The sequence below is a fragment of the Podospora anserina genome, chromosome 2, assembly GCF_000226545.1.
Source record: "Podospora anserina S mat+ genomic DNA chromosome 2, supercontig 2".
Lineage (NCBI taxonomy): Eukaryota > Fungi > Ascomycota > Sordariomycetes > Sordariales > Podosporaceae > Podospora > Podospora anserina.
The window spans coordinates 114,429-137,569 of record NW_001914858.1 but is presented as its reverse complement, the minus strand read 5'-3'; the positions used below and the strand labels follow the sequence as shown (position 1 = coordinate 137,569).

Genomic DNA, 23,141 nt, shown 5'->3' with positions numbered 1-23,141 from the left:
ACCCCATCGATGCAAGCTTGAGATCTAATGTCATTGGCATGCGAGTAATGCGTGTGTGTCAGTTAATTATGTATATACCAAGTCATTCATATCTCTTTTGTGGACATTGTCCTTTAATCACTGTTTTCAAATTTGTTCAAGATAAAAGACCAAGCTATCAAGGAGAAGTGTTGAATATAGAAATGGCTATCGAAGTAGTTTGTGCTTAGAAAAGTTACCAGGCAGAGAGGCCTCTTTTCCACAAACTTTGCAAAAGGTGTGGTGGTGAAGCGGAAGTTATTCCAATTTCAAGCGGAATCATATGTGTAAGTTCCCCTTGTGACACACAGTAACAAAGACTGTCATTTGAAGCTCACTGGGAAGATGGGCCACGAACAGTACTTCACAAGAGAAATGAATGTGTACCTAGGAAATCAAGCTTCGAATCGCTTCTGAGTCCTTGTGAACAGCATCGTGGCAAGAAAGCCCTATATAATCTGGTCATCCGGTGTCTCATGTATTTCCATGTCAAGATTTAGAAAAGAGTTGAAGCCGAAGTAAATAAATACTTACCGAACATGGTCCCGCTACAGCAAAGGGGGTGGATACCCCCGCACTAAACCTCCGCTCTGTCCCGCCGTCACCCGCTGCGGAACCGGCAATGTGGGGATGACATCAGTTGCCGTTGCCGGGCCCTTGTCCACATTGTCTGAATCACTGTTGATCTTTCTCTTTTCCTCTCAAAGGTGAGCTCACATGAAGGTAACCTCCATTCTCAGGCCTTGTCTCAGACCTCGATTAGGCAACTCCCGTTGTTGTAAGTGCTACCTGCTGTCTCTCATCACAAGATGAGAATGACTCGAGCTTCATATGTTTATACAAGTACTGACTCTTAGGTAAACAAGATATCCCCTATCCCCAATATCAAACTCGCAAAATGCGTCTCCCCTACATCGCCGACCCACCCCCAACGGCCACCCCAGAGGAGGCTGAGATCGTCCAGCGCATCCAGACCCGCCGCCACCCCCGTCCCCTTCAACCCTTGGATCTCACCCTCCTTCATTCACCCCCGGTTGCTGACGGCTGGAACTCCTTCCTCGGCGCGGTCCGCACCAAGACCACCATCCCTCAGGACCTTCGTGAGATTGCCATCTCCCGCGTTGCCGTTGTCAACCGGGCCTGGTATGAGTGGGCTCACCATGCTCCCCTCGCCGAGCAGGGTGGTGTGAGCAAGGAGGGCATGAACGCCATCAAGACTGAGCAGCCTCTCGTTTTGGGTGAGACCCAGAAGCATGCCGAGCTTACGGACAAGCAGTGGGCTGTTACTTGCTATACGGATGAGATGACAAGAAACGTTCAGGTGAGGGATGAGACGTTTGCCAAGATGAGGGAGATCTTCAGCGACAAGGAGATGGTTGAGATCACTGCTACTGTAAGCTTTGTTTTTTACCTGAGAAACAACAATGCAACAAAACAGCTAACAACATAACAGGTTGCGTGCTACAACTGTGTCAGTCGGTTCTTGGTTGCTCTTGATGGTAGGTTTTCGCTCCATTTTCCAGCTGGGTGGCGGTTATGCTGACAAAAACAAAACAGTTGGCGAAAGAAACGGAACAGGTCCCGATGCTGCTCACTAGAAGGACGATGCAGTTGTGTATAAGTGTGATTGTACAATTACATCTCAAGAGACCTGTATACATCTAAAGCCACCAATGGAATGGTGATTATACAAGTACTGAAGAGTTCAAAGTGAAGACAGATCAACCAGAATGTCGAACCTATATGATGCCCGCATGACATATAACGGAACATGTGCTTTGTTGCTCGAACAACCGGAAAAAGGGACTAAAAAGGGTATCTCGTCAAAGTACACCAGACAAACAACTGCCAAACCAATCCTGCCAGCACCCATCAACATCGCTATAGATCTATTCCACCATTCTTCCATTTTTGAATGAAGCTGGCTGACGCGAACGCCGAATGCTGGAATGTCATAAAGGTCGTAATGATCATAATCGTCAAGATGTCGTATGTATTCATAACAGTTCGTCAACAAACCGCTCGAGACATGGCAAGCTCGATGCTGGCGTGCCTCTCTCTCAATACCGGGCTTCTCTGAAGCTCTTGCATTACACCTGCCCACCCCGTTCGATGCGGCACCTCTATTGCTTCTGGATGGCCCATCGAATGTACCGTTAGCCTCCTCAAAGGTGGCTTGGACTTGATGGGCGAATCTGTAAACGCGCGTAGCGGTGGTGGTAAGGGTGGTGGCTCAGGTGTCAAAGGTGGGCTTGCCGGCGGCAGTGGCCTCTGTGACGACTCTCGTCTGGTGCTCGCATTGATAGCCATTCCATTCGTCCTGCTCGCCATTGCCGCCATGTCACTTGCCATACTGGAGATAATCCCCATGTGCACGACCAGAAACCGCATCCTCAACAGATCCATCCGGCGCACTTTATCCTCCAACTCTTGTCGGTGACTAGCCCATAGTAATCTCGCGCCGGTCCGTAGTTGGGCTGCCCTCTTCTCGCCCTCCCTTTCTTCCATCAACGCATTAAGCGCCTCTCTCAGCACGTCCCCTGCTTTCTGAATGTCGCGCAACAACTTCCCCAGCCGCAGCTTATCGTCAAACCGCTTCACCTTGGCGATATCATGGTCGTAGGACTCGTTCTCGGCGATAGAGCTATCGATGGCATCCAGAAAAGCAGACACCTCGCTGGGCGCATCAATGTAGGCTCTTGCATAGCAGGTTGCAAACTGCGATAGGATGGCCAGCGAGAGGACGAGGGTAGTAAGGGCCAGCATGAGGATCCACTGTTGGGCATAGCTGTCCCCGCCGAGGCCCGCTGATGTGTTGGCAACCGCTGTCATTTTGCCAGTAGTGGTGCGTGTGCCTGGATTACTGCGCTGCTTCCTTAATTTCTCAGGGCATGGTAGGTGAACGACATGACATTGTTGGCGTCTTTCGAACCATCAGAAGCCAGGAAGAAAGATGGCTGGGCTTTTTTCACTCGTTGGTGTGTGATTGCAAAGACAGTGGCTGCTGGAACGTCACTTGATTGTCCCCCGCTCACCACCACCGAACGACCCGAACCCTGGACCAGGCACATGTTTCCTGCTTTCTGGCTGTGAGAGGTGGTGACCTCACCGCCCGCACCGACAGGGGTGCGAGCCGCCGAGCGTCATCACATTCTGCCGCTTGAGAACCCCGCGATGCTGTTGGCGGTTCCTCGGTTGATGCTTCATATTCGCAGTCCTCGCTGATGATGATAGATGTCCTCTGATCTTTGAAAGGATGGGAGTTCGAAGTGTGGTGGATCAGGTCGTGCTGAAGTTTATCAAGAGAGTGCTTCACATCGGAAGGGCTTGCCGACTCGAGAGGACAAACAATCGTAGGTCTTGGATGCCTTCCGAAGCCACTAAGCGTATGTGGGACAAGGTCTGGAGAAGTTTGGTAAAGACAAAAGAAGAAGAGAGAGATAAACGGTCTTTTAAACGTTACAGACACCAAGTCTTCCCCTTGCATCGGGCATAGCCCATTCCACAGCATTACATAGCTCCGCGTGGGCGGGCAGATCAAGTGGGTAACATTTCTGCCCCTCCATGATCCATCCCACTTTCTTCAACTGCCCCTCTTCAACGTCCGAGGAAACAAATGCGACCGCCAAAATATTGAACAGGATATCTGTCCCAACAAACTCACACTCGCCGACGACAAGAACCTCGAGATTTCCGCCAGACAAAAGAAAGCAGATTCGCCCACCATGACAGAACCAGCAACCGAATTCCCACCACCAAAAATCCTCACCCTCTCCCCTGCCCACAAGCCCATCCTCATCACTCAAGGTGCCGAAGGCCGTCTCTACAAAACGCCCTCCCCCTTCCAACCAGACCAGTTCTGCGCCCTCAAGTACCGCCCGCCAAAACCCTACCGCCACCCCATTCTCGACGCCCGCCTCACCAAAGCCCGCATCTCCTCCGAAGCCAAAGTCCTCGACCGCTGCTACCGTGAGGGCGTCCCAGTACCAGCTGTTCTCGCCAAAGATGCCGCTGCCGGCTGGATGATGATTGAGTGGATCGAGGGAGAGCCGGTCAGAGTAGGAATCAACAAATGGCTAGGGGAGCGGCCAGAGGACGATGCCGTTGTGGATCACAGCCAGGAAGACGAGACGCCCCTGATTGATCTTATGAAGAGGATTGGAGTCGCCGTCGGGGCGCTTCACAGGACGGGCGTGGTACACGGAGATCTGACGACGAGCAACATGATGCTGAGACCATGGGCAGACGACAGACTACCAAACGGGCACGGGGACAAGGCTGAGAAGGCAAAGGCTGTAGCGGGCGATGTGGTGGTGATTGACTTTGGGCTCGCAATGCAGAGTCAGTCGGACGAGGACCGGGCGGTAGATCTCTACGTGTTGGAGAGAGCGTTCGCGAGTACACATCCCAGGGCGGAGAGGTTATTTCACCACATCTTGGACTCGTATAGGGGAGCCTTCAAGAAGGCGCCGGGGGTGCTTCACAAGCTCGAAGATGTCAGGATGCGCGGGAGGAAGAGGAGTATGCTTGGATAATACAAGGACCACAACGAAAAAACAGAAACAAAAACAGCGTTGCTCGCTACATGCATCTTGGTCGTAACATACATACACTCCGCTTGATATCATGTCTGATCCAGTACCCAAAAAAGAGCAGATAACCACCCATATGTAAATCCCAGAATATTTCTAGATTACTTCCGGTCTCAACCTTCTGTCAGCTCAGCACCGGCAAAGTACCCCTTATTCTCAATCACCCCCCGGTCCCGCACCACGGCTGTGTATTTGGCAACCCATTGCGGTGCTAAATCTCCCTTCAGTCCACCGGCTCCCGTCTCTGGATCAGCGAGTATACCAGCTCCACCGAGCCCCTGGCCGAGCAGCTCCCTCAGTGTTCCCTCGGGAAGAATGTCGATGCAGTCGCTATGCGCCAGCAGCTCGATACCTTCCTCCTTGGCCAACTTCGTGAGTGGTGGTGGTACATTGCAGCAGTTCTTGATATTAATCTGGTTGACCGACGGCCGGACTTGTACCCTCTGGAGGAAGCGAGCGAGCTTCTCGCTGCCAAACTCGGCCAGGCCGATGCTCTTGGCCAGTCCAGCTCTGTGCAAGTCCTCAATCGCCGCCCAAGTTGCGAGCTCCTGCTCGTCGTTGCCCTGAACCGCGTTGTGTCTGTCGGCTTCCCATTCGCAGTCGCCCTCAAAGGACATGCCGGGGAAGGATACAATCAGCAGGTCGATAGCTGGCGCATCCAGCTCCTTCAGCACCAAGTCCAGCGCCTCCTTTGCAAACTGCGCCCGCCTTTCGACAGAGGCAGACGGCAAGAAAAAGAGCTTGACCGTGATGCTGTATTGCGACGGCTCTTCCTGCAGGCCCGCCTCTGACCAATCGATGCGGGGTACATACAGGGCGCCATCCTCTTCGGCAGTCCAGACCGATACTGGAGGGCGTCCGCCCGTCTCTGTGTTTACGTGCAGCGCATTGCCATTGCTCTTCGCTGCGCCATTTTCGACTCCGCCGTTAGCATGTAGCTTCCCGTCCTGGGCTTCGTCGTCGGCGGCGGCGGTAGCGTAATCCTCCTGTGCGGCCAGGAAGTTGCTTCGGAGCGAATTGGTGAGTTCAAGGTTGGATCGATATGCGCCCGGCTTGCGGATGATGGAGGGGCCGCCCGAGACGATGTTCCTAGATAGATGCCAAATCACGCAATCAGCAGCCACTCTCATGCGACACAGTCACAGCGCCAGCGCGGCAAGGGAAGGGAAGGGGGAGGGATGGGACGGGGAGAAATGAGGAGGTCGAGTGTTACCCGGTAGAGAGTATCAGCTTTGCCATGGTTCGCTTTCCCCCAAGTCGTTTCTTTCTTCCGGGCAGGAATAACCAAATTGATTGTCCGGTGTCCACCAGGAGCAAGTAGAGCAGTTTTAGAAATCGCATAGAGAGAAGAGCAAAGGTTGGAGATTTCGAGGATGGCACAGCGCGAGCGCAGCAGGCGTTCTCTCTTGGTGGGGTTCCAATGAATTATTAATGATTCATGTCAGAACAACAGGAGCCCCGCCAGCTTGCTTCGTCAATATGTGTGTTGGTGATGTGAGAATGTACGCTGGGGAGTAATAAACGGTTGAATATTCATGAGGCGTGATTATATAGGAAAGTATACCCTGAAGGACTGGGAGAGGTCTAGTATATGTACCTCTCTCGTAGAGCCGGATTGATGTACCCAAAGCGGAAATCGAACCAGCTTCAACAGGGAGTAGTAATGATGGGAGCAGACTGTTCAATATTGACCTTGTGATTTGAGAGCGTGGGATGAAAGCCCGTCCCACCTCATCAACGGACTCTGTCGCGGAGCGTGGGGAGGGACCTAGAACCTCCCACATGCCATACCCAGGCCGTCCCTTCAGGAACTCTACCCACGCTTTCAAATCCCAGACAAGGAGCGATGAATAAGGAAGTTGTTTCCACTGAGACTCTGCTGCTCCTAGGTTGTCTGACCCGCTGTAAGCCGAAGCTGCACAGTGCACCCGAGGAGCACTGGCTGGGTGAAGAGATATCTTATTCAGTGAGCCGAGACTTGGAGTTCTAATGAGTTGTTGAAAGGGTTTCACAGACCATGAAGGCGAAGGACGGTGACGACGGAACAACAACACCTTGACGGAAAGTCGGGTATACTACCCCACCACGCCCACCATCGATCCCACTTGTGAGGCGTTCGAGATGTCCAGTGGGCGATCTGCCCAAGCTCCTCTGCCCAGGGATTGCCCCGCCAAATTGGGGTCCAAGCGCTGCAAGTTTGTTCCTCAGGCACTCATCATCGGCGATTGGGAAGGCGCCAAATTTCCCCAGGCCGAGCGTCCAGTCGTGGCCGACCTTCCAGATGGTTGGAGCAAGGAGACTTTGTTCATGGAAGCATGCCAACCGACTTTCCCCAAGACCATCCTGACAACACCCACTCCTCCCTCAGACCTACACAACTTCCTGCCAGTCGGTGAAGCCTGAATAGCTTCATCATGGCCATCAAGTAGGCAGTTTATCCTGCAGTGCTGCCATCCAGGCTCTTTGCGCTAATTACCGTGTTTGCAGCTATCTCATCCTCCTTTCGCGCCAGGGCAAAGTGGTCAGTTCTCATTGTCTCCAACATCACGGTCGCTTCAACGAACATCTATCCTAACCTCAGCTGTAGCGCCTGGCCAAGTGGTTCACCACCTTGTCCCCAAAGGACAAAGCCAAGATTGTCAAGGACGTTTCACAGCTTGTTCTTGCCAGACGAACCCGGATGTGCAACTTTCTGGAGTACAAGGGTGTGTCATGCCTACTTTGGAGAATGCCAGTGGTGATATCTTTTTCGGCAGCATACTGACCGCATGATCAACAGATACCAAAATTGTCTATCGCCGATATGCCTCCCTCTTCTTCATCGCCGGCTGCTCCTCCGAAGACAACGAGCTGATCACGCTCGAAATCATCCACCGATATGTTGAGCAGATGGACAAGTACTACGGCAATGTGTGCGAGCTAGATATTATCTTCTCTTTCACCAAAGCCTATTACATCCTTGACGAGCTATTGCTGGCGGGAGAACTGCAGGAAAGCAGCAAGAAGAATGTGTTGCGATGCATCTCCCAGCAGGATGCCCTTGAGGACATGGAGGTTGGTTTCTTTCCCCCACCACTCGTTGACTGCTTGGCAGAGATGCCTCCCCTTTCTTTTCCTCATCACGGCATTCCACGCGAGTCCCTTATTGCGGCCAAGTCTGGTGATCTTACTGACACGTCAACCCTATCCCCTCAGGTCGAGGATGAGGTCACCAAGATCATGTAGAGGATCGGCATCATCACTTGCACCTCTTTCTCTCCACGGATTCACCCACCCTTCCCACTTTGGGCAGCAGGTCCCTCCCTCAAACTGTGCACCGGCGACACAAAGATCATACATGACTTGACTGAGTGCGCTGGCTTACACATGCGACACAGACTTCGGAAGAGCTCGAGAAGGCTCTCAAAGAGGCAGGAATCCTGTGAAACAGGCGGCGGACGCGGCATGATACCCCCTAGATGACGACGAAGGAAAGACGAACAAACCAACAAACCGAAGGCGACGAAGACGGTTACCACAATAAATACAGCACGGACACGGAAATGATGATGGCTATAGGCAGGAACAGACCGGCTGCAAAGAAGCAGACCATGGCAGGCCGTGGCAGGCGGCAACAGCGGGAAGGCATTGGGCTAGGCTACATTTACCCATGAGGAGGGAGCAAACTCCATCCTTAGATATTAGATATGGGCATTGTGTAGATAACTTGGCTGTCTGTCGGTGCTGGTCCGCAAAGAAGGACTGCATGCAACGCACAGGTCATCCTCGGGAATGCATTCTGAGGAGACCAGCAAGCACCCGGCACACGTCAGTTCGACTTACTAATAACTACAACATTGGAACGCTACCAAGGCGCTCCACCAACCCTACTTGAATCTGTCATCCGCATTGCGACCATGTGTTTGAAGGGTTTGTTGGGAGATGCTGAGATGTGATTTCGAGTCCTATACCTGATGCTATTCACAGATTCAGCCCGTGGTTACAAGAGAGTTTCCCATTCGTTCATGGTTGACAGCATGATGACGGGAGTGCCGGGTTCGGAAAAGGGGGAAGGGGTGGTGGAGGACCTGGGACTGCCGATCATTTACCCCCGTGCCCGCCCGAAACCGGGATTACGCTACCTGGGCCAGGTCAGGCCAAGCCAACGTGGGCAGAGCCAGCGGCCAGATGATGCAGCACCTCGAACACCGGCCCAGCCCGCCAGCTGAAAGACACTCGACTAAAACAGCAACCAGCTTCTTTTCCTGCATTCCACTTCCCCTCTTTCTGGGTTTCAACTGTGCAAAAGGCGTTTCTCAAACGTGCCTTTGATCACGAATCAGCCAGCATCTGGCGCCGAGCCATATCGCATCATCGTATCGCATCGTCCCCGGCAACTCACTAACACCACACCACCCCCGCCGAAACTTGGCTCTTTGTTCTTTATCAGTGACCACACACAACACAGGCAGTCTTCTGCGACATTCCCAGGATTGCGCACCACTTCCTCCGAAGCCATCTCTCAGTTTCTCGGCCTTTTCATCAGTTTTTCGAATCATCACGTCAACAACAGGACAGCTGCTCAGCATCCCAGATCCGTCAACATTACCCACAATTCACACCACTCCGCCTGGTTGGTCACGCGCTGCGTCCATCCGGCAACCTTCCGCATCTCCATCTTACGACACGTTCCCGTCTTGATGCCCCCGCAAGATAGGGCTACCTTTTCCAGAGCACATCTCCCCAAGATATCACACTTTGCAAAGTCTGCTTCCCACCGCTATCAGCTTCCAAAATGAAGGTATGCGTGCTGTGGACACTTGACATCATAGTTGCCGTCTATGCCAGGGCAGCGAGCTGACAAGCCGCGACAGTACCTATCTCTCCCAGCGTTCGACAAAGTGACGAGCGCCCTCAACTTTGATACACCCGATTGTCACATACAAGGCAGCTGTGATCTTTACACGACCAAGGCCGCCGGTTCGGACAAGAAGCTCTACAAGAATATCTCCCAATCCCTCGAGTCACAACATGCCGCCCTTCTCAAGTTCGACGCAAGCCTTTCCCCACCTCGGCGCAGTTCAATGGCAGCGAGTCTTAACCTGGAGCGCTCCTCGCCCTTTGGCTCCCTAAACGAGGTGTCGAACCGGCGCACCTTCGCCTACCTTATCGCGACCCTCAACGCATCGCACACTGATTATGACTTCTCCAAGGTTCTCCGCCCGGGCGATTTCAAGCGCGAGAATGTCCTCCGCTCCGTCATGACCCACATTGACAACACACTCCGCAGCGTGCGACCAAACACCAACTTCCTCGACCCAATGGCCGCTTACGACTCCCTGTCCTCCAAGGTGTCCGAGTTTGACACGGGCGTCTCACCATCCCCACCTTGGGGCCCTGAGATGTGGTCGTTGATCGACCAGGAGATGGATCTGAAGGAGTGCAGCATCTTCTCATACCAACCCGCCAATGACCCCTTTGAGGACGATGAGGGTGCCATCTGGGCCTTCCACTACTTCTTCTTCAACAAGGCCTTGAAGAGAGTCTGCTACATCCACGTTAGAGGCGTGCCTGTCATGAGCCAGAGCCCCAGTGTCAGACCGCATGCCCTCCTGTCGCGGGGAAGCACCCAGTCGTGGGCCCACAATCAGGATGATGACACTGTCGGCGCGAACAAGCGAGCCATCTTCTGGCTAGGCGATAGAGTCGCCGAGCGGATCGAAATCAGTGACGATGACATGGATGACGGTTTAATATGGAACCGCGATGCCGACGGCGACGTCTCATACCACTACGACGACGACGACGACTACGATTACGATGACGACCTCGACCTGGCTGCCGACGACAGCCACTTCGGGCGGGGTGTGAGCGAGGACATCGCTTCAAGGATGGAGATTGACGTCTAAAGAGTTTGGCGTTTTCCAAGCTTTTTTTTACGTAACCGCCCCATCGCCGCCGACGGTTGTATTTTGTCATTATTTACGCAATCCTGTGCTTTTCGGGATTATTTTTTTCAGCATCGTCAAAGGGGGGCACTACGACCTCGGCTGTAATTTCCATTCAACATTGTCGGGTGCGCATGATACCCGAACGAGGTGTACTAACCGAGATGCCTCTACGCGTCATGACCTCTTGTACTTTCCTTCTTCGTGTTCTTTTTCGTTTCTTGTTTTATTTTATGGGCTTTAATTCGGCGTGCTTGTTGGGTTTTGTATCGCAGGTTCGATGGATGGCAGGTGGACAATACACACACACAACATGCATTTGGGCCGGGTAGGAGGTGTTCTGTTACGCATAAGGGTGGATAAGGTATCCAAGGGGCGCTTTTGGTTCTCAGGTCAGTGAGAGAGGCGCTGTGAATCGGAGTTCTTGGGTGGGCGGGCATGTTTGGTTTGCGAGGGGACTTGAGTATATGTTCTTCTAGCGTGTACAGTCAGTCATATTTGATGACAAGAATTCAATTTCAAGTATCATGACTTGGCCTCTGTTTTGCTATTGACCGTTTTTGAACCGGTCAACGCTCCCATCGTTTGTTAGTGTCGGACGCGCCGATACAATACGTGGACGGTTCTCCACAGTGCGGGGATCTCCACAGTGTAGATAGAGGTCAGCCAATTGGCGCTCGCTATGACGACACTCCTTCGGCGCCGTTCCCCTAACAATATGCACAGTGTGTACCTAACCTAGCATCCCTCACTTGTGAGGGTCTCGTCAAGTGCTCTTGCCATTTATCTCCGTTTTGAGGGGAAGCGCAACTTGCCATTTCTTCAATTTGGACCCGCCCTGTCAACATCGACAGGTGCTGACTTGTCATCAGGCCAGGCCCGGCGGGTAAAGCGATCCCAAGTACCTCTGACGGTATCTAACTTATCTTACCTAACCTGCCATTTTGTCTCCCTCTGGCTTTCTAGACTGGGGATTTGTTATATATCATCTTTCAACTTATACCGCCGCGCACCGGCTTTTGGGTCCTCAAGAAAACCAAAATAGAAAGAGAGAAAATAATGGCAGCACCACCCCCCTCCCTCCTGCCACCTCCCATCATCTCACCACCGGCGGCGGCACCGTCCATCATTCCGGCCCAGCTTGGGTTTCTGGCGATTTACAACCCGAGCTTGTCTTCGCGGTCTGGCGGCGGCGGCGATGATGAGAACAGTGTCAATGACCAGATTGTGTATTATGCCTCGCTGAACGAGCAGCATGCCTCGTCGCAGGGTGGGAGTTTGAAAAAGGGGAGGAGACGGCATCGGTCTTCGACTGGTGGGATGGAGCAGCAGGTGTCAAGGGAGATAAGGAATGAGAGGTTGAGGCAGGTTGGGCTGGCGCAGGGGATGGTGGAGTTTAGTAGGGGTTTTGCGGGGGAAAAGGCGGTGGAGGGGATTGAGACGGAGAGGAGGAGGGTGGTGGTGTATGAGTTGGAGCCGGGGTGGTGGATTTTGGCTGTGAGTTTTTTACTATTTTTTTTTGCCGAGCATGGGGAGGTGAAATGTGTTACTGACAAGATGAGCGGGATAGTCGATTGATCTTACGCAGCTGCCTTCTGCTAGTACTGGGGAGGCAGGGGCGGAAAGGAAGATGGAGTATAGCTCCAGGGAAGTGAAGCCTACGTCGCTGTTGTTGCAGAATTTACTGAGGGCACATTCGGTGTTTTTGCTGCATCATGCTAGCTCGCTTTCGGCCTTGTTTGTCAAGACGCAGAGGCAAAAGTTTGTGGCGGTGTTGGGGCGGTACTGGGATCTGTTTCTCAGTACCTGGAATGTGATGCTCCACGGAAATCCGGCGTGCGCGGTGTTTGGGGGTATCAAGATTGCTGCCTGTGGAGAGCTGGGGATCGGAGTTGGGGAGGAAGAAAGGGGCAGCGGGGAGAGGGAAGTATTGGAAGGGTTGGTCGAAAGAACAGAAGGGCTGGTTGACTTGGTCGTCGGAAGATATGGAAAGGCTCCTTCTGAAGATGAGCAAGATAATGAGGAAGATGAAAAGTGGCTTGGGAACGGAATTGAACCTGGAGCGGAAGATGGAGCGGTTTTTCTCGGGACTGGAGCGCTGTCCAGGAATTCCTTGAGGGCCCTGACATTCTGGATGGAAGATATGTATATGTTTGGGGAGAATGCATATGGAGTGAACGACAGCCCTACTGCGACTCGATCACAGGCTGCGAGAAGGAGAAGAGCTGCTGGAAGGAAGGCTGCCGCTGCTGCTAAGGAGGGCAAGCAACAACAACAACAACAGGCTGCATCTTCTGGAAGTAGTGGTGAATCTTCAAAGGGTGCCGATGAAGTAGGAAAGGGCGGTATGGATACACTTTTTGGGTACATGAAGATGGGATACGGGACATCTTGGTCTCTGACTGGGAAAAGGATCACGGAAACCACTCCAGCTGCGGAACAAGAAGTCCCAGCCGCTGAGGCCAGCGAACAGCAGATTCCCACTTCGGAAGAGGCTCCCAAATCACGACAGCCTTCTCTTAGCACCGGCCGCTATCTCATTGGGCTTATGGGTGATATCGAGGAACCAACGAGTAAGGAGGACGATCCAGACGCCCAAGACCCAGCAGATGCAGCCGACCCCAACTCGAGAACTCTCTTGCGCACCCTCACCGTCGAGCTTGAGAAAGAGGGCGAGGATAAGCCAGAGTCAAAGATGACCAAGGACCTGGGCAGCCAAAACACTGAGCTAGCTGAGGAAGGCGTTTCTGATAAGGAGGGCCAGCCCGCGGATACCTCCAACACTGAATTCGACAGCCAAGATCGTAACAAGACCAAGAAGCTACGGGTGGTGGTATATGCCAACCGACCCTTCATCTACATATTCTTATTCCAGCTCCGAACCGACTCGTTGGCCTGGGACGGCATGTACAGATCGCTACACACCCAACTTGCCCCCCTACACAAGCCATTGCTGTCCTCCACAGCATACCGGCCCGAGCGACCAGACGTCGGTGGTGCTGCGGCGACAGCTCAGATTTATGACTTGGTCTGGGACCCCAAGCTGCTCACGATCCATTCCACCATCCCCAACATTCCCGAGCCAGTATCGGTAACGGCGCATGGCGTTAAGAAACCAGGTGCTTGGACCCGTGTGGAGTCCCTCAACACCCACAACCAGATTCTCAACGTGTACAGCAGCACGCGAGACGATCTGTCAGAGTTTGAACGGACGTGCAAGACCAGCCGGGGGTGGTGGATAGTCTGGACCAGGATCCTGGAACGGAGCAGCAAGAGCACCGACGGCAGTTTGACGCCTACTATCACCACGGCGACAAGCACCACCGGCACGGCGACGATCAGAGGGTGGGTGGATGGCCATGGCTCCTCTGATGGCGGTGGTAGTGAGGAGGGTGGACAGAGGGGGGAGGTTGGTGTGACAAAGGAGATTATACTTATCCGGCGGGCTAGTGATCACGGCGGGGGAGGGTTGAGGGGGGTGAGTACGTCTTATATTGCCAGTGGGAGTGCCGGTGGAGGGGGTGGAGGGGGAGGAGGGTGGGCGGATGGGGCGACCAAGTTGGCTCAGGGGATTGGGGTTGATACGAGGAGGTATATTGAGGCGTTGTTGAGTTTGAATCGGTGAGGTTTGAATGGACTGGGTGGGGTATATATACGTGAGGATGACAGTACATATTTTTTGTTGATTGGGTGGGCGATTTTCATAGCCTTGGGGCATTGGTCGGTCACGACTGTTGAATTATTATTACATTTGAGTTTTTGTCAGAAACATTGACCTCTTGTGCCCGGGAAATTGTCTCCTAGGTTCGGTAGCACAAATAACCAACCCTCGAGAACGAGACAGTGTTACACTCACTGCATGGTAGAATTTGCCAGTCTCGATGCGACAGACGCCATTGCGCAGAAGCTATCCCTCATTGACATGTAGATGGGTTGACACTGGGGTTTCCATGTCACGGAAAGCGTCCAGTTAAAAAGAGGTTAGTATAATTCCTCGACTCGTAAGGTCGTTGATTGGTTGGAAAAGAAGACGAAAGATAAAAGTTGGTATATACGAGAAGAAGCAAGTCTATATAGGTATCCTTCTAATAAAAAAAACCAAACCCAAAAGTGATTTTCCCCAACGCGACCAGGTCTTGTTCTGCTGTGTTACGCTCCGGTCCGGTTTAGAATCGGAGGCAACAAGCTTGAAAGTATCACAACTGATTTATTCTTTCCGACACTCATAAGCCTAGAGTGGGAAAATGATACAAGCCCGCCGAAGTCTCCAATCCTTTTGCTCCTTTTTTCCCTTCTAAAAAAATGCCCAAAATGGCTGAGGCGAATAATGATCTGTTGATTTTTGTTTTTTCGGTTGCAAGAAAAAAAGGGCAAATAGTCGTTACGGCATCACATGATCTCCAAGTGTCCAACTTGTCGTCTTTGTTGTATATATACCAGCACCCCCACCAGCCGGCCGGATAGGTTGTGCAAGATACGAGACTGGAGCGAGTCTCTTAGTTGTTGAACCACCACTCGACTGGCCTTCTGCCGGCCTCTAACGAGCCAAACAGCTCCAAGAACATCTTCTCGGAGCAGTCGATGGCCTCCCGCTCGCAGCCCATGCACTTGTCGCGGACACGGGCCTGGACGGTCTTGCTGCCGACCTTGACGGTGATGGTCTTGTCGCAGTAGGGGTTGCCGTTGGACTGAGTCCCCATCATCAAGTGAGAGAGTGCAACAATGTTGTCAGTATGGTCGAGCCCGCTGTCATCGAAGCCGCAGGCACCAAGTCCGAGATCGTAGTAGGTGAGATCGCCGTTGTGAACTTCGCCGCTGGGTTTGGAGCTGGAGCCGGATTCGCTGCCACCTTTGGCAGCGGGAGGGCTGTTGTTCGCCGGGGGGGGAGCAGGGGCTTGAACAGGAGGAGGGGCCTGGACAGGAGGAGGGGCCTGGACAGGAGGAGGGGCCTGGACAGGAGGAGGAGCCTGAACAGGAACAGGTGGGGGATGGGGAGAAGGAGTAGGAGTTGGCTCCACGACAACAGGTGGAGGAGGGGGAGGGGGGTGGTGCCACTGATGTGACGGGGCCCACTGATGACTTGGACTTTAGGCTCTCGAAGAACTGGCCAGGACGGGGCTCAGGGAGGTCCGACACCTTGACTTCGGCAGCAGCAGGCTTGGTGGGTAGGATGACCTCGGTGGTGCTCTCGTCGATGAGAACCGTCACAGTTTCGTGGACAGTCTCGGTCACCCACTCGGTCACGATGGCACGCTTGTCATGATGGGCCTTTCTGCGGTGGATGTGGCCGTGGCCGCCATGGTGAGGCTGGGCGAGGGCAACAGATGCCAATAGACTGGCGAGAACGGTGGTGGACTTCATGATGATAAATGAGTGGTTGAAACGCGCGGTTGCTGAATGTCTTGTTGATCTGTCTCCGGGATCCCGCTTCGCTTATGGGCAAGGAATGTGAATGCCGCTGTGAATCGAGTACCACAGATGATGAAAGAAGGTTGAGTGAACGTCAGCTAGGACGTTGGTCGACGGTATCTTGTGGTGGTGGTTATTGATGAATGAAGGTGAGCTCACTGAGCCTGGTCAAGAAGGGAATGAATGTATGGTTGTCGGTGGGTCGAAACAGACAGCGAACGATGAGATGAAGGAGAGAAGATGTGGAAGGGAAGATGCCGGGGTTTATGAACCATCCCAGTGTTTTGGGCGGCCAAGAGAGGGAAACGAGTGAGGGCACCAGCAAGGACCAGGGCAAGGGGGGTTCCGGACCTTGACTGTGGTGGAATACGCTGGACTTGGGGAGCTGGGGAGCTGAGAGGCGCAGGCCTGGTGGAATTTTTTCTCTCGCCAAATTCGATGCATGCTGGGCAGCATCGCGCTTCGTCTCTCTGCTAACACGAAGGCCTGGGACGGTACTGAAATTGGAGACGCGGCCGTTAAGCCGCCCCCTTGCAATAAGTGGTTGGCACCGCGTTGCTTGTTAGTGGCCGCTGCGGTGCCGGGTGTACCGAGCTAACAGGGCTTTGGCGGGTACATCGTCGCGGGGGGTCAGCAAATGTTAGCACAGCCCTGCCGTCCGAATCTCGACAGAAAATGGCGCCAGTGTGTTGTTCCTTGCAGGATGCTGCAAGGCACGGGGACAAGTCCCGGGAGCCCTGACTTTTCCAGGGAAGCGAACCAACTGCCATCCAATGCGGAAACCACCGCAGCCAATCACAGACGCCGCCAAGAAGGAAGGCCACGTTCGATCTACCCCACCCCCTCCAGCTTGAGCCAAAGAGTCGCCATCCACATCCCACTCATATTCATCATCGACTAACAGACAACCTCCAGTTCGAGGGAGACTGACTGCAGACTGCAGAAGAAAAAAAAATTCTGCTCTCTTTCCCCTCTTTCTTGCATCACAACACTGCGGTGGCGACCCCATCCGATGGGCCGCTGATTCTCCCGTCTCACTCTCTTACTCTCACTATGCACACTTCGCCCAACTTCGGCCAGACCAAGTCGCGAATCTCGATTTCAAAGTATCAGGACAGGAGAGAAACTGTTCTTCCGAAAGTTGGGTGTGGCTCGGTAAGGCACGGCTGAGTGCAAACCTCCGTGGGGAAACATAATCCATTCGTGACATGCTTTTTACCAGCCTGACTTGGAATTAGAAACACGCCGTTGAGAACCTTGGTTCTTGCTCCGGGCCTCATCTACGGTCAACATCAGCAATAACTATGGCAAGTACCGATAGTCCCGTCTCTTTTCTTAGTAATTTTGAGTCGAGGCCGAGACGCTCTGAAGCCGCGGGGCGTTCCAAATCCAGTGCATACGTGTTTGTCTCTCAAGGGCGGCGGCTACTCGACAGCACACAGTATGGCAACCAATCATCTAAAAGTTTTCATTCTTATTTCGCTGTGATGGTATACAGAAACAAGCCCTCTCTGGTGAAAACGGGCCGGTCTTCATCCTCGAGCTCAGTCACTCGAAAGGCTCTCCTGGCAGACTTGAGGAACTGCATATCAGCCCGCCGTCTCTTCTTAAAACAGAAAAACACGATGGCCGAAGGGTTCAGCGTCAGCAGATCTTCCAGCGTCTGCAGAAGCAAGGGAAAGGCCGGCTCAAAGTAGACGCAGTCGGCCGCGAGGATGGTATCTGGCTTAAAGTCGATAATTTCCTGTGAGAGAGGTTCGCCCCTGAGTTGTCCCCATTCGCCGTCAGAACAAACTCCCATACAACAACGCAGCCAACCGCCAGCTACCCAACAATGTCACGGAATAAAACCGGGGAGTCACACAGCTAGAACTTACCAGTTGAGGATGCGGCCTCTGACCCGGTCGTCCAGCTCGTTCAGAGCAATGTTGTGTTGCATGAGAGGCTCCATGTCTATCATGTCGGTAATGTAGAGGGGCTGGTCTATCCTGCAGCCCTTTGCAATCGTGAGTCCGACACTACCGCCGCCAGCACCGAGCTCGAGACTGGAAAAGTTGGAGATGTCTGTCAGTTCATAACCGTCCCAAAGCTGGGAAACTTCCCGGCATCAAAAAGATCTTCATGTAGCGTCTGAGGGCACAAACACTCTAGAGGTCTGCAGCTTATCCCGATGATAGTGCAGCATATGTTTGGCGAGCACCATCCCCGCAGGCCAAAGCTGTCCTCCACAACCCGAAGAGAGATCTTCATGAAGCTTTAATGGCTCATCCAAGAGGCCTGAGAAGTCCAGGGCCGTGGTGGCCGCGGCCTTGTAGACGGGCAGAGGAGCCAAATCCTCTCCAAAGTCCAGCGGTGAGATTTCAGGCGACGATGACCTTGATCGGCCGTTCATACTGGGCGAATTGGTGCGGAAAAGGCCGAATATCAAAATGATGTTTTTTGTGTATTTTGCTGGTGATGTGAATTATGGCGGGGTTGGAGAAGGGGTCTCAGCGCCGTTTTTTTGGCATTTTTTTATGGTTGGGGTTGGGTTGCAACCGCCGCCCACTTTGCGCGAGCAACGTCCCCTGGCCCGCTACATCCACGAAGCTTGGCGGCCGATCTCTCCTTATCTGATATCAAGATGATAATCTGGCTTGCCTGCCCGGCCATGGACCCCATTCTCAACCTCATCTCATCTTTAAGGGTGCCAATACCCGGGTCGTCGCGTACGTACACGTCGTGTAGTCCTCACCACGCGCCTGTCTCTCCCTGCCTTCGCGAAGACCTCCACGCTGGAATGTTTTCCCGTCATCCAACCCGTTGTTTCAACGTCCAGCCCAGCAAAATGGACTCGACATTCCCCTCTGTTCAATTTAATCTAGCACTATCCATTCTTAAGAATTTAGGGACAGTCTGTAGGCTCACTGCGCCCCCTAGTAACGGGTGCAATTCTCATTCTCATCACAGTGAAAGCAAGGGGTGGCCTCCGTAGTTGAAGATTGAAGTCCCAGATGACAACCACCACCTCTTCGACATGAACAACACTTCCTTTCTCTCTTGCATCTAGGCATTCTGCAACTGCTGTCTTTTCTGGTCTTTGCTTGTCTATACCACCACGTATTCAGCGCACCTGCATGCTGCTATTACTCTCACCCGCAGCAGCAACTTGTCTGCCGTCGCCATCATGAGGCCTCAGCTTGCGGCCTGGATATCAATATTCCTCGCAGACCTCGTAGCGGCCGCCCCTACCGTCTCCTTCCCCATCAACTCGCAGGTGCCCCCGGTTGCTCGGTTCGGCCAGCCCTTCGCGTTTGTCTTCTCGCCCTCGACCTTCACCTCGAGCTTCCCCCTCACGTACACGCTGGCCAATGCCCCCCGATGGCTCTCGATCGACAGCAGCAACCGGCGTCTTTTTGGCACGCCAGGTGAAGGAGATGTCGCCCCAGGCGAGGTGGTGGGAGTTCCAGTAAACTTGGTGGCAACAGACCAGACCGGCTCAACAACACATGAAGCTACGCTTGTTGTGTCAAGAAATCGAGGACCCAATGTCGGGATCCCTCTGGAGCAACAAATACCAAACTTTGGCATATTTTCCAGCCCATACTCGATTCTGTCTGGCCCAGACGCGCCATTCTCCTTCGCCTTGGACCAGAAGACGTTTACAAGTGTCTCGAACAGTCGCTTAGGCTACTACGCTGTCATGGCTGACAATACACCGCTCCCGGCCTGGGTTTCATTCGATCCAGACAAACTGTCCTTCTCCGGACGAACGCCTCCACTTGACTCTTTGATACAACCGCCACAGCGCTTCGCTTTTCACTTGGTTGCTAGCGATGTGGCAGGTTTCGCAGGTGCCGCGTTGCAATTCGATCTCGTGGTGGGAGTTCATCAAATCTCTGCAGAGGAAACGACCATCATCTTGACTGCCGTCGCGGGGAAACCTGTATCTTACACCAAGCTGAAGGATATCGTTAAACTCGACGGGAAGCCACCCAGCACTGGCGAGGTCACACTCAACACAAGTTCCGACATGCCTGCTTGGCTGTCTGTCAACAAAGACAGCTGGCATATTACGGGCACCCCTACGGAAAAGTCCACATCGACCAATTTCACCATAACATTTCAGGACAATTTCTCCGATACTCTCAACATCACCATGCTGGTGGACGTGGAAAGCCAGGCCACGAGGGCGGCTGGTGTCTTCAAAGGAAGTTTACCGATCTTGACAGCCACCCCTGGCCAACATTTTTCCTTTGATTTCCGGCCCCATCTGGTCAATCCAGACGACATTGAGATTTCAGTTTTGCAGGGCGACTCAGCATCCTGGATCCGGTTCGACGCCGGCCGAAAGACCCTGTCTGGACACCCTCCCTCTGTCTCCAAAGACACCATTGCTGCGCTGGAGGTCTCGGCGCAATCGAGATCATCCAACAAGTCTGACAAGCTGTCCATGAAACTACTCATTCGAGCGGCAGCACACTCTACACCTAACTCCGATACGCCCTCAGATGCAGATTCAACGCCTCTCGGCGGTGTCCTCCCAGTCGGGGGAGATGCTGCTCCAAGCGGGAAGGTCAATGTGGTGTTGTTGGGGATACTTTTGCCAACAATTTTATCCGCTTTTGTCGTGGCATTCGCCGTGTTCTGGTGCTACCGAAGACAAAAAGCGAAGCAAAGGCCACGGCTTACCACTCGCGATATCTCAGGGCCTCTACCGGGGTCTTTTGTGATCACGTCCAATGGACCCAACACCGCGCCATCTCTCCCCGATATCAGTCACAACTTTGACAGAAGCTTCACTGTCGGCGATGTGTTTACGCCAGAAAAGAAGATGTACGTCGAGTCACGCAGCTCGTTTTCGACCAAGGGGAGCGCGCCTACATCCCTGGCTACCGTCAAGTTACTCCCCCCGAGCGTCCGGTCCAAGCACGGGGGTGCCCGTGGCGGACGGATACCTTTTTTAGGGGGCGGAAGTTTTGGTGCCATGCGGCTCGGGAGCTCTCTGGCGTCTATTTCCGAGAGAAGTGTTAACGACGAGGCGGGCGAGATGGATGCACGTACAGCCGGGCTGCTTGGGAACAAGACAACAGGGTCTTTCCGGGACGGGATTGAGATCAACATTCCCAGCGTTCAAGGGACGCCCAGGTCGAGGTACAATGACTCTCCAAACTCGCCATATCAACCTCATGCGATGGCAAGTCCTCGGTCCCGTTCTTCCTCGGCAGAATCCGACCCAGAGACGTCCCCGCTTCGAGCAGAATCGAGACTGGCACATTACGGACCGCCGGAAATCGCGAGGAGATTCATGTGGCCGTGGTTCAGGGGAAACAACTTGAGGAGCCGCAGCTCCAAGCTCCGCTGGGGCTCAAGGACACATAGCAAGCAACCGAGTACGTCGACGGTCGATACATTTGCCTACAAGAGAACAGGGCAGTCTATCGGCCTAGGGTATGCCGATGCGGGGATGGCGCCTGAGATAACACCGCCTCCTCGTGCAAGACTTCTTGGGGCAGTTCCACTGGCTCGGCCAGTAACCAGGAGGGGGCCTACCGATGCGAGTCTGGAAGGCATGATCCTCAGTCAAGGCCAGAGTGGGATGAGTATTCCCGTGAATGCGCCGCCCACAACCCCTGGGGGACCTGGTGCTCCAAGCGTCGCCTCTCAAGAAGACATCTCTCTACCCCCTCTACCCGACTGGCGAGAGTCACCCGACGACTTCCTGGGTCTCTCCTATGATGATCTGGTCAAGAACTCACCTTTCCACCCGTCGGCCACATGGCAATCGATTTCTACAAATACAAACGACGAGTGGGTGGATGAGACAGTCGTGAGCATGGACACGCCACAGAGGGAAACGGCCAAGAAGGATATGGGCACACCGTCTAACTGGGTCGTGTTGCAAGACTCACCATTTATCAAAGACTGGGATGCCGGGATCGACTCGCCGTCGCCCGTGTCGATAGGACCAGGAGACGCTTCCACTCCTGCTGGAAATGAGAAACGGGAGCAGCAGCCGACGTCATCGAGGACACAGCCGTCCAACATAAGTGCTGCAGTAGGTTACAAGAGAGGATTCCAACGGGACCAGTCTGGACTGCCTGGGCGTAGTGAGTCGAAAGGGGTATCGTTAATGTCGGGCAAGAGTAGGGGGGAGGAGTCAGACTTTGCGGTGTATATTTGATTGGAATATCTTTCTAATATCTTTGGTTTTCCGTTTACCTAGCCAAATACCCAGAATTGAACTCTTCCTTGACCTCAACGATCCAAATGATGGGGGATGTTGCATAGTATGTGCTTTAAAACTGTTACTCAGAGCACACAAAATGTCGTCATGGGTGTAAAACGCCAAGGAAGTCAATACGGTAAAATACGCAGCCTCTCGTGACGCTGAAATCTTGTGCTCCTGAGCCTTAACAGAAAGTGCGGACGGACCAGGCAGGCACTCCAGGCAGCCGCAGGGGTAGGAATTGGCACAGTGGAGAGTCCCCCCAACCCCGGCTTCCCTTTTTAGCAGCCCACGGTCTCCTCATTGCCCCGCAGTCTTTTTTTTGCGCACTGTGAGGTCTGGTATCGGCAGGAGTCCACTGCGAGCGTGACTGGAGAGAGGCCAGACCGTCAGCCGTCGACTCAGGAACGACCTTCTCTTGCGTTTCGCATGATGATGAGCTGAGTGAGGGCTGAGGTGGTTGACCTGATATCTCAAGGCGCGCTCATGAGATGGATGTTCCAGGCACCTTAGCTACACCTATCTACCTATGACTGTCTGGGTAGAGCTGTCAAGGCTGTGACTGATAGATAGAGCTACCCCACACGCGACATCCTTTGGCCAGGGAGGGCAGGCAGTCTGAATAGCATCACAGCTTTCTGCCTTGCGAGAGGTGACAAGGTTGTTATCTGGAAGTGGATGTGCCCATGTGTCTGGTGCAGCAGATCCTAGTCCTTTGTTTCTGAGACGCCTCTCTCTTGTATGTAGTGTTTAATCTCGCACTTGTCTCTACTCGTGGTCTATCTAGTCCAGATTGTTGATGACATATGGAAGATAGTGTAGTCTCTCTACTCTGCTTGTCATTCATCAGCTAGCCGCCTAGCTGTTGCACAATTGCCACACCACAAAAGATAGACGTCTCTCTGCTGCTGTCTCTTCCAGGCACGGCCGGCTCCCGCCCAACAACAACCCCGCTCCACCACAAATTTGCTCCGTGCGCCACCCAGC

The 23,141-nt window shown here is 53.5% G+C and overlaps 10 protein-coding genes across 10 annotated transcripts; 6 read left to right on the top strand and 4 right to left on the bottom strand.

The window, feature by feature from the left end:
- Nucleotides 1–735: 735 nt before the first annotated feature.
- PODANS_2_390 (uncharacterized protein) lies at nt 736–1,616 on the top strand (the record flags this gene model as incomplete). The annotated part of the gene is made up of 4 exons (XM_001910748.1): nt 736–796; nt 885–1,411; nt 1,472–1,517; nt 1,576–1,616. The coding sequence occupies 4 exons, from the start codon at nt 736–738 to the stop codon at nt 1,614–1,616; spliced, it is 675 nt and encodes a 224-aa protein (XP_001910783.1).
- A 412-nt stretch (nt 1,617–2,028) lies between these two features.
- PODANS_2_370 (uncharacterized protein) lies at nt 2,029–2,850 on the bottom strand (the record flags this gene model as incomplete). Its single annotated transcript, XM_001910747.1, has 1 exon — nt 2,029–2,850. One exon carries the CDS (start codon nt 2,848–2,850, stop codon nt 2,029–2,031), a length of 822 nt encoding a protein of 273 aa, XP_001910782.1.
- An 893-nt stretch (nt 2,851–3,743) lies between these two features.
- PODANS_2_360 (uncharacterized protein) lies at nt 3,744–4,553 on the top strand (the record flags this gene model as incomplete). The annotated part of the gene is made up of 1 exon (XM_001910746.1): nt 3,744–4,553. One exon carries the CDS (start codon nt 3,744–3,746, stop codon nt 4,551–4,553), a length of 810 nt encoding a protein of 269 aa, XP_001910781.1.
- A 170-nt stretch (nt 4,554–4,723) lies between these two features.
- PODANS_2_350 (uncharacterized protein) lies at nt 4,724–5,951 on the bottom strand (the record flags this gene model as incomplete). The annotated part of the gene is made up of 2 exons (XM_001910745.1): nt 4,724–5,699; nt 5,824–5,951. 2 exons carry the CDS (start codon nt 5,949–5,951, stop codon nt 4,724–4,726), a joined length of 1,104 nt encoding a protein of 367 aa, XP_001910780.1.
- A 1,073-nt stretch (nt 5,952–7,024) lies between these two features.
- PODANS_2_340 (uncharacterized protein) lies at nt 7,025–7,835 on the top strand (the record flags this gene model as incomplete). Its single annotated transcript, XM_001910744.1, has 5 exons — nt 7,025–7,035; nt 7,098–7,131; nt 7,198–7,315; nt 7,390–7,664; nt 7,806–7,835. 5 exons carry the CDS (start codon nt 7,025–7,027, stop codon nt 7,833–7,835), a joined length of 468 nt encoding a protein of 155 aa, XP_001910779.1.
- A 1,549-nt stretch (nt 7,836–9,384) lies between these two features.
- On the top strand, nt 9,385–10,498 carry PODANS_2_330 (uncharacterized protein; the record flags this gene model as incomplete). Its single annotated transcript, XM_001910743.1, has 2 exons — nt 9,385–9,390; nt 9,464–10,498. The coding sequence occupies 2 exons, from the start codon at nt 9,385–9,387 to the stop codon at nt 10,496–10,498; spliced, it is 1,041 nt and encodes a 346-aa protein (XP_001910778.1).
- Nucleotides 10,499–11,596: 1,098 nt separating this feature from the next.
- On the top strand, nt 11,597–14,162 carry PODANS_2_320 (uncharacterized protein; the record flags this gene model as incomplete). The annotated part of the gene is made up of 2 exons (XM_001910742.1): nt 11,597–12,034; nt 12,150–14,162. The coding sequence occupies 2 exons, from the start codon at nt 11,597–11,599 to the stop codon at nt 14,160–14,162; spliced, it is 2,451 nt and encodes an 816-aa protein (XP_001910777.1).
- An 871-nt stretch (nt 14,163–15,033) lies between these two features.
- Nucleotides 15,034–15,624, bottom strand: PODANS_2_310 (uncharacterized protein; the record flags this gene model as incomplete). Its single annotated transcript, XM_001910741.1, has 1 exon — nt 15,034–15,624. A coding segment is annotated over one exon (591 nt), but the record flags the coding sequence as incomplete, so codon positions are not given.
- Nucleotides 15,625–17,420: 1,796 nt separating this feature from the next.
- PODANS_2_300 (uncharacterized protein) lies at nt 17,421–18,338 on the bottom strand (the record flags this gene model as incomplete). Its single annotated transcript, XM_001910740.1, has 3 exons — nt 17,421–17,709; nt 17,824–17,991; nt 18,091–18,338. The coding sequence occupies 3 exons, from the start codon at nt 18,336–18,338 to the stop codon at nt 17,421–17,423; spliced, it is 705 nt and encodes a 234-aa protein (XP_001910775.1).
- Nucleotides 18,339–19,112: 774 nt separating this feature from the next.
- On the top strand, nt 19,113–22,109 carry PODANS_2_290 (uncharacterized protein; the record flags this gene model as incomplete). Its single annotated transcript, XM_001910739.1, has 1 exon — nt 19,113–22,109. One exon carries the CDS (start codon nt 19,113–19,115, stop codon nt 22,107–22,109), a length of 2,997 nt encoding a protein of 998 aa, XP_001910774.1.
- Between the last annotated feature and the right edge of the window lie 1,032 nt (nt 22,110–23,141).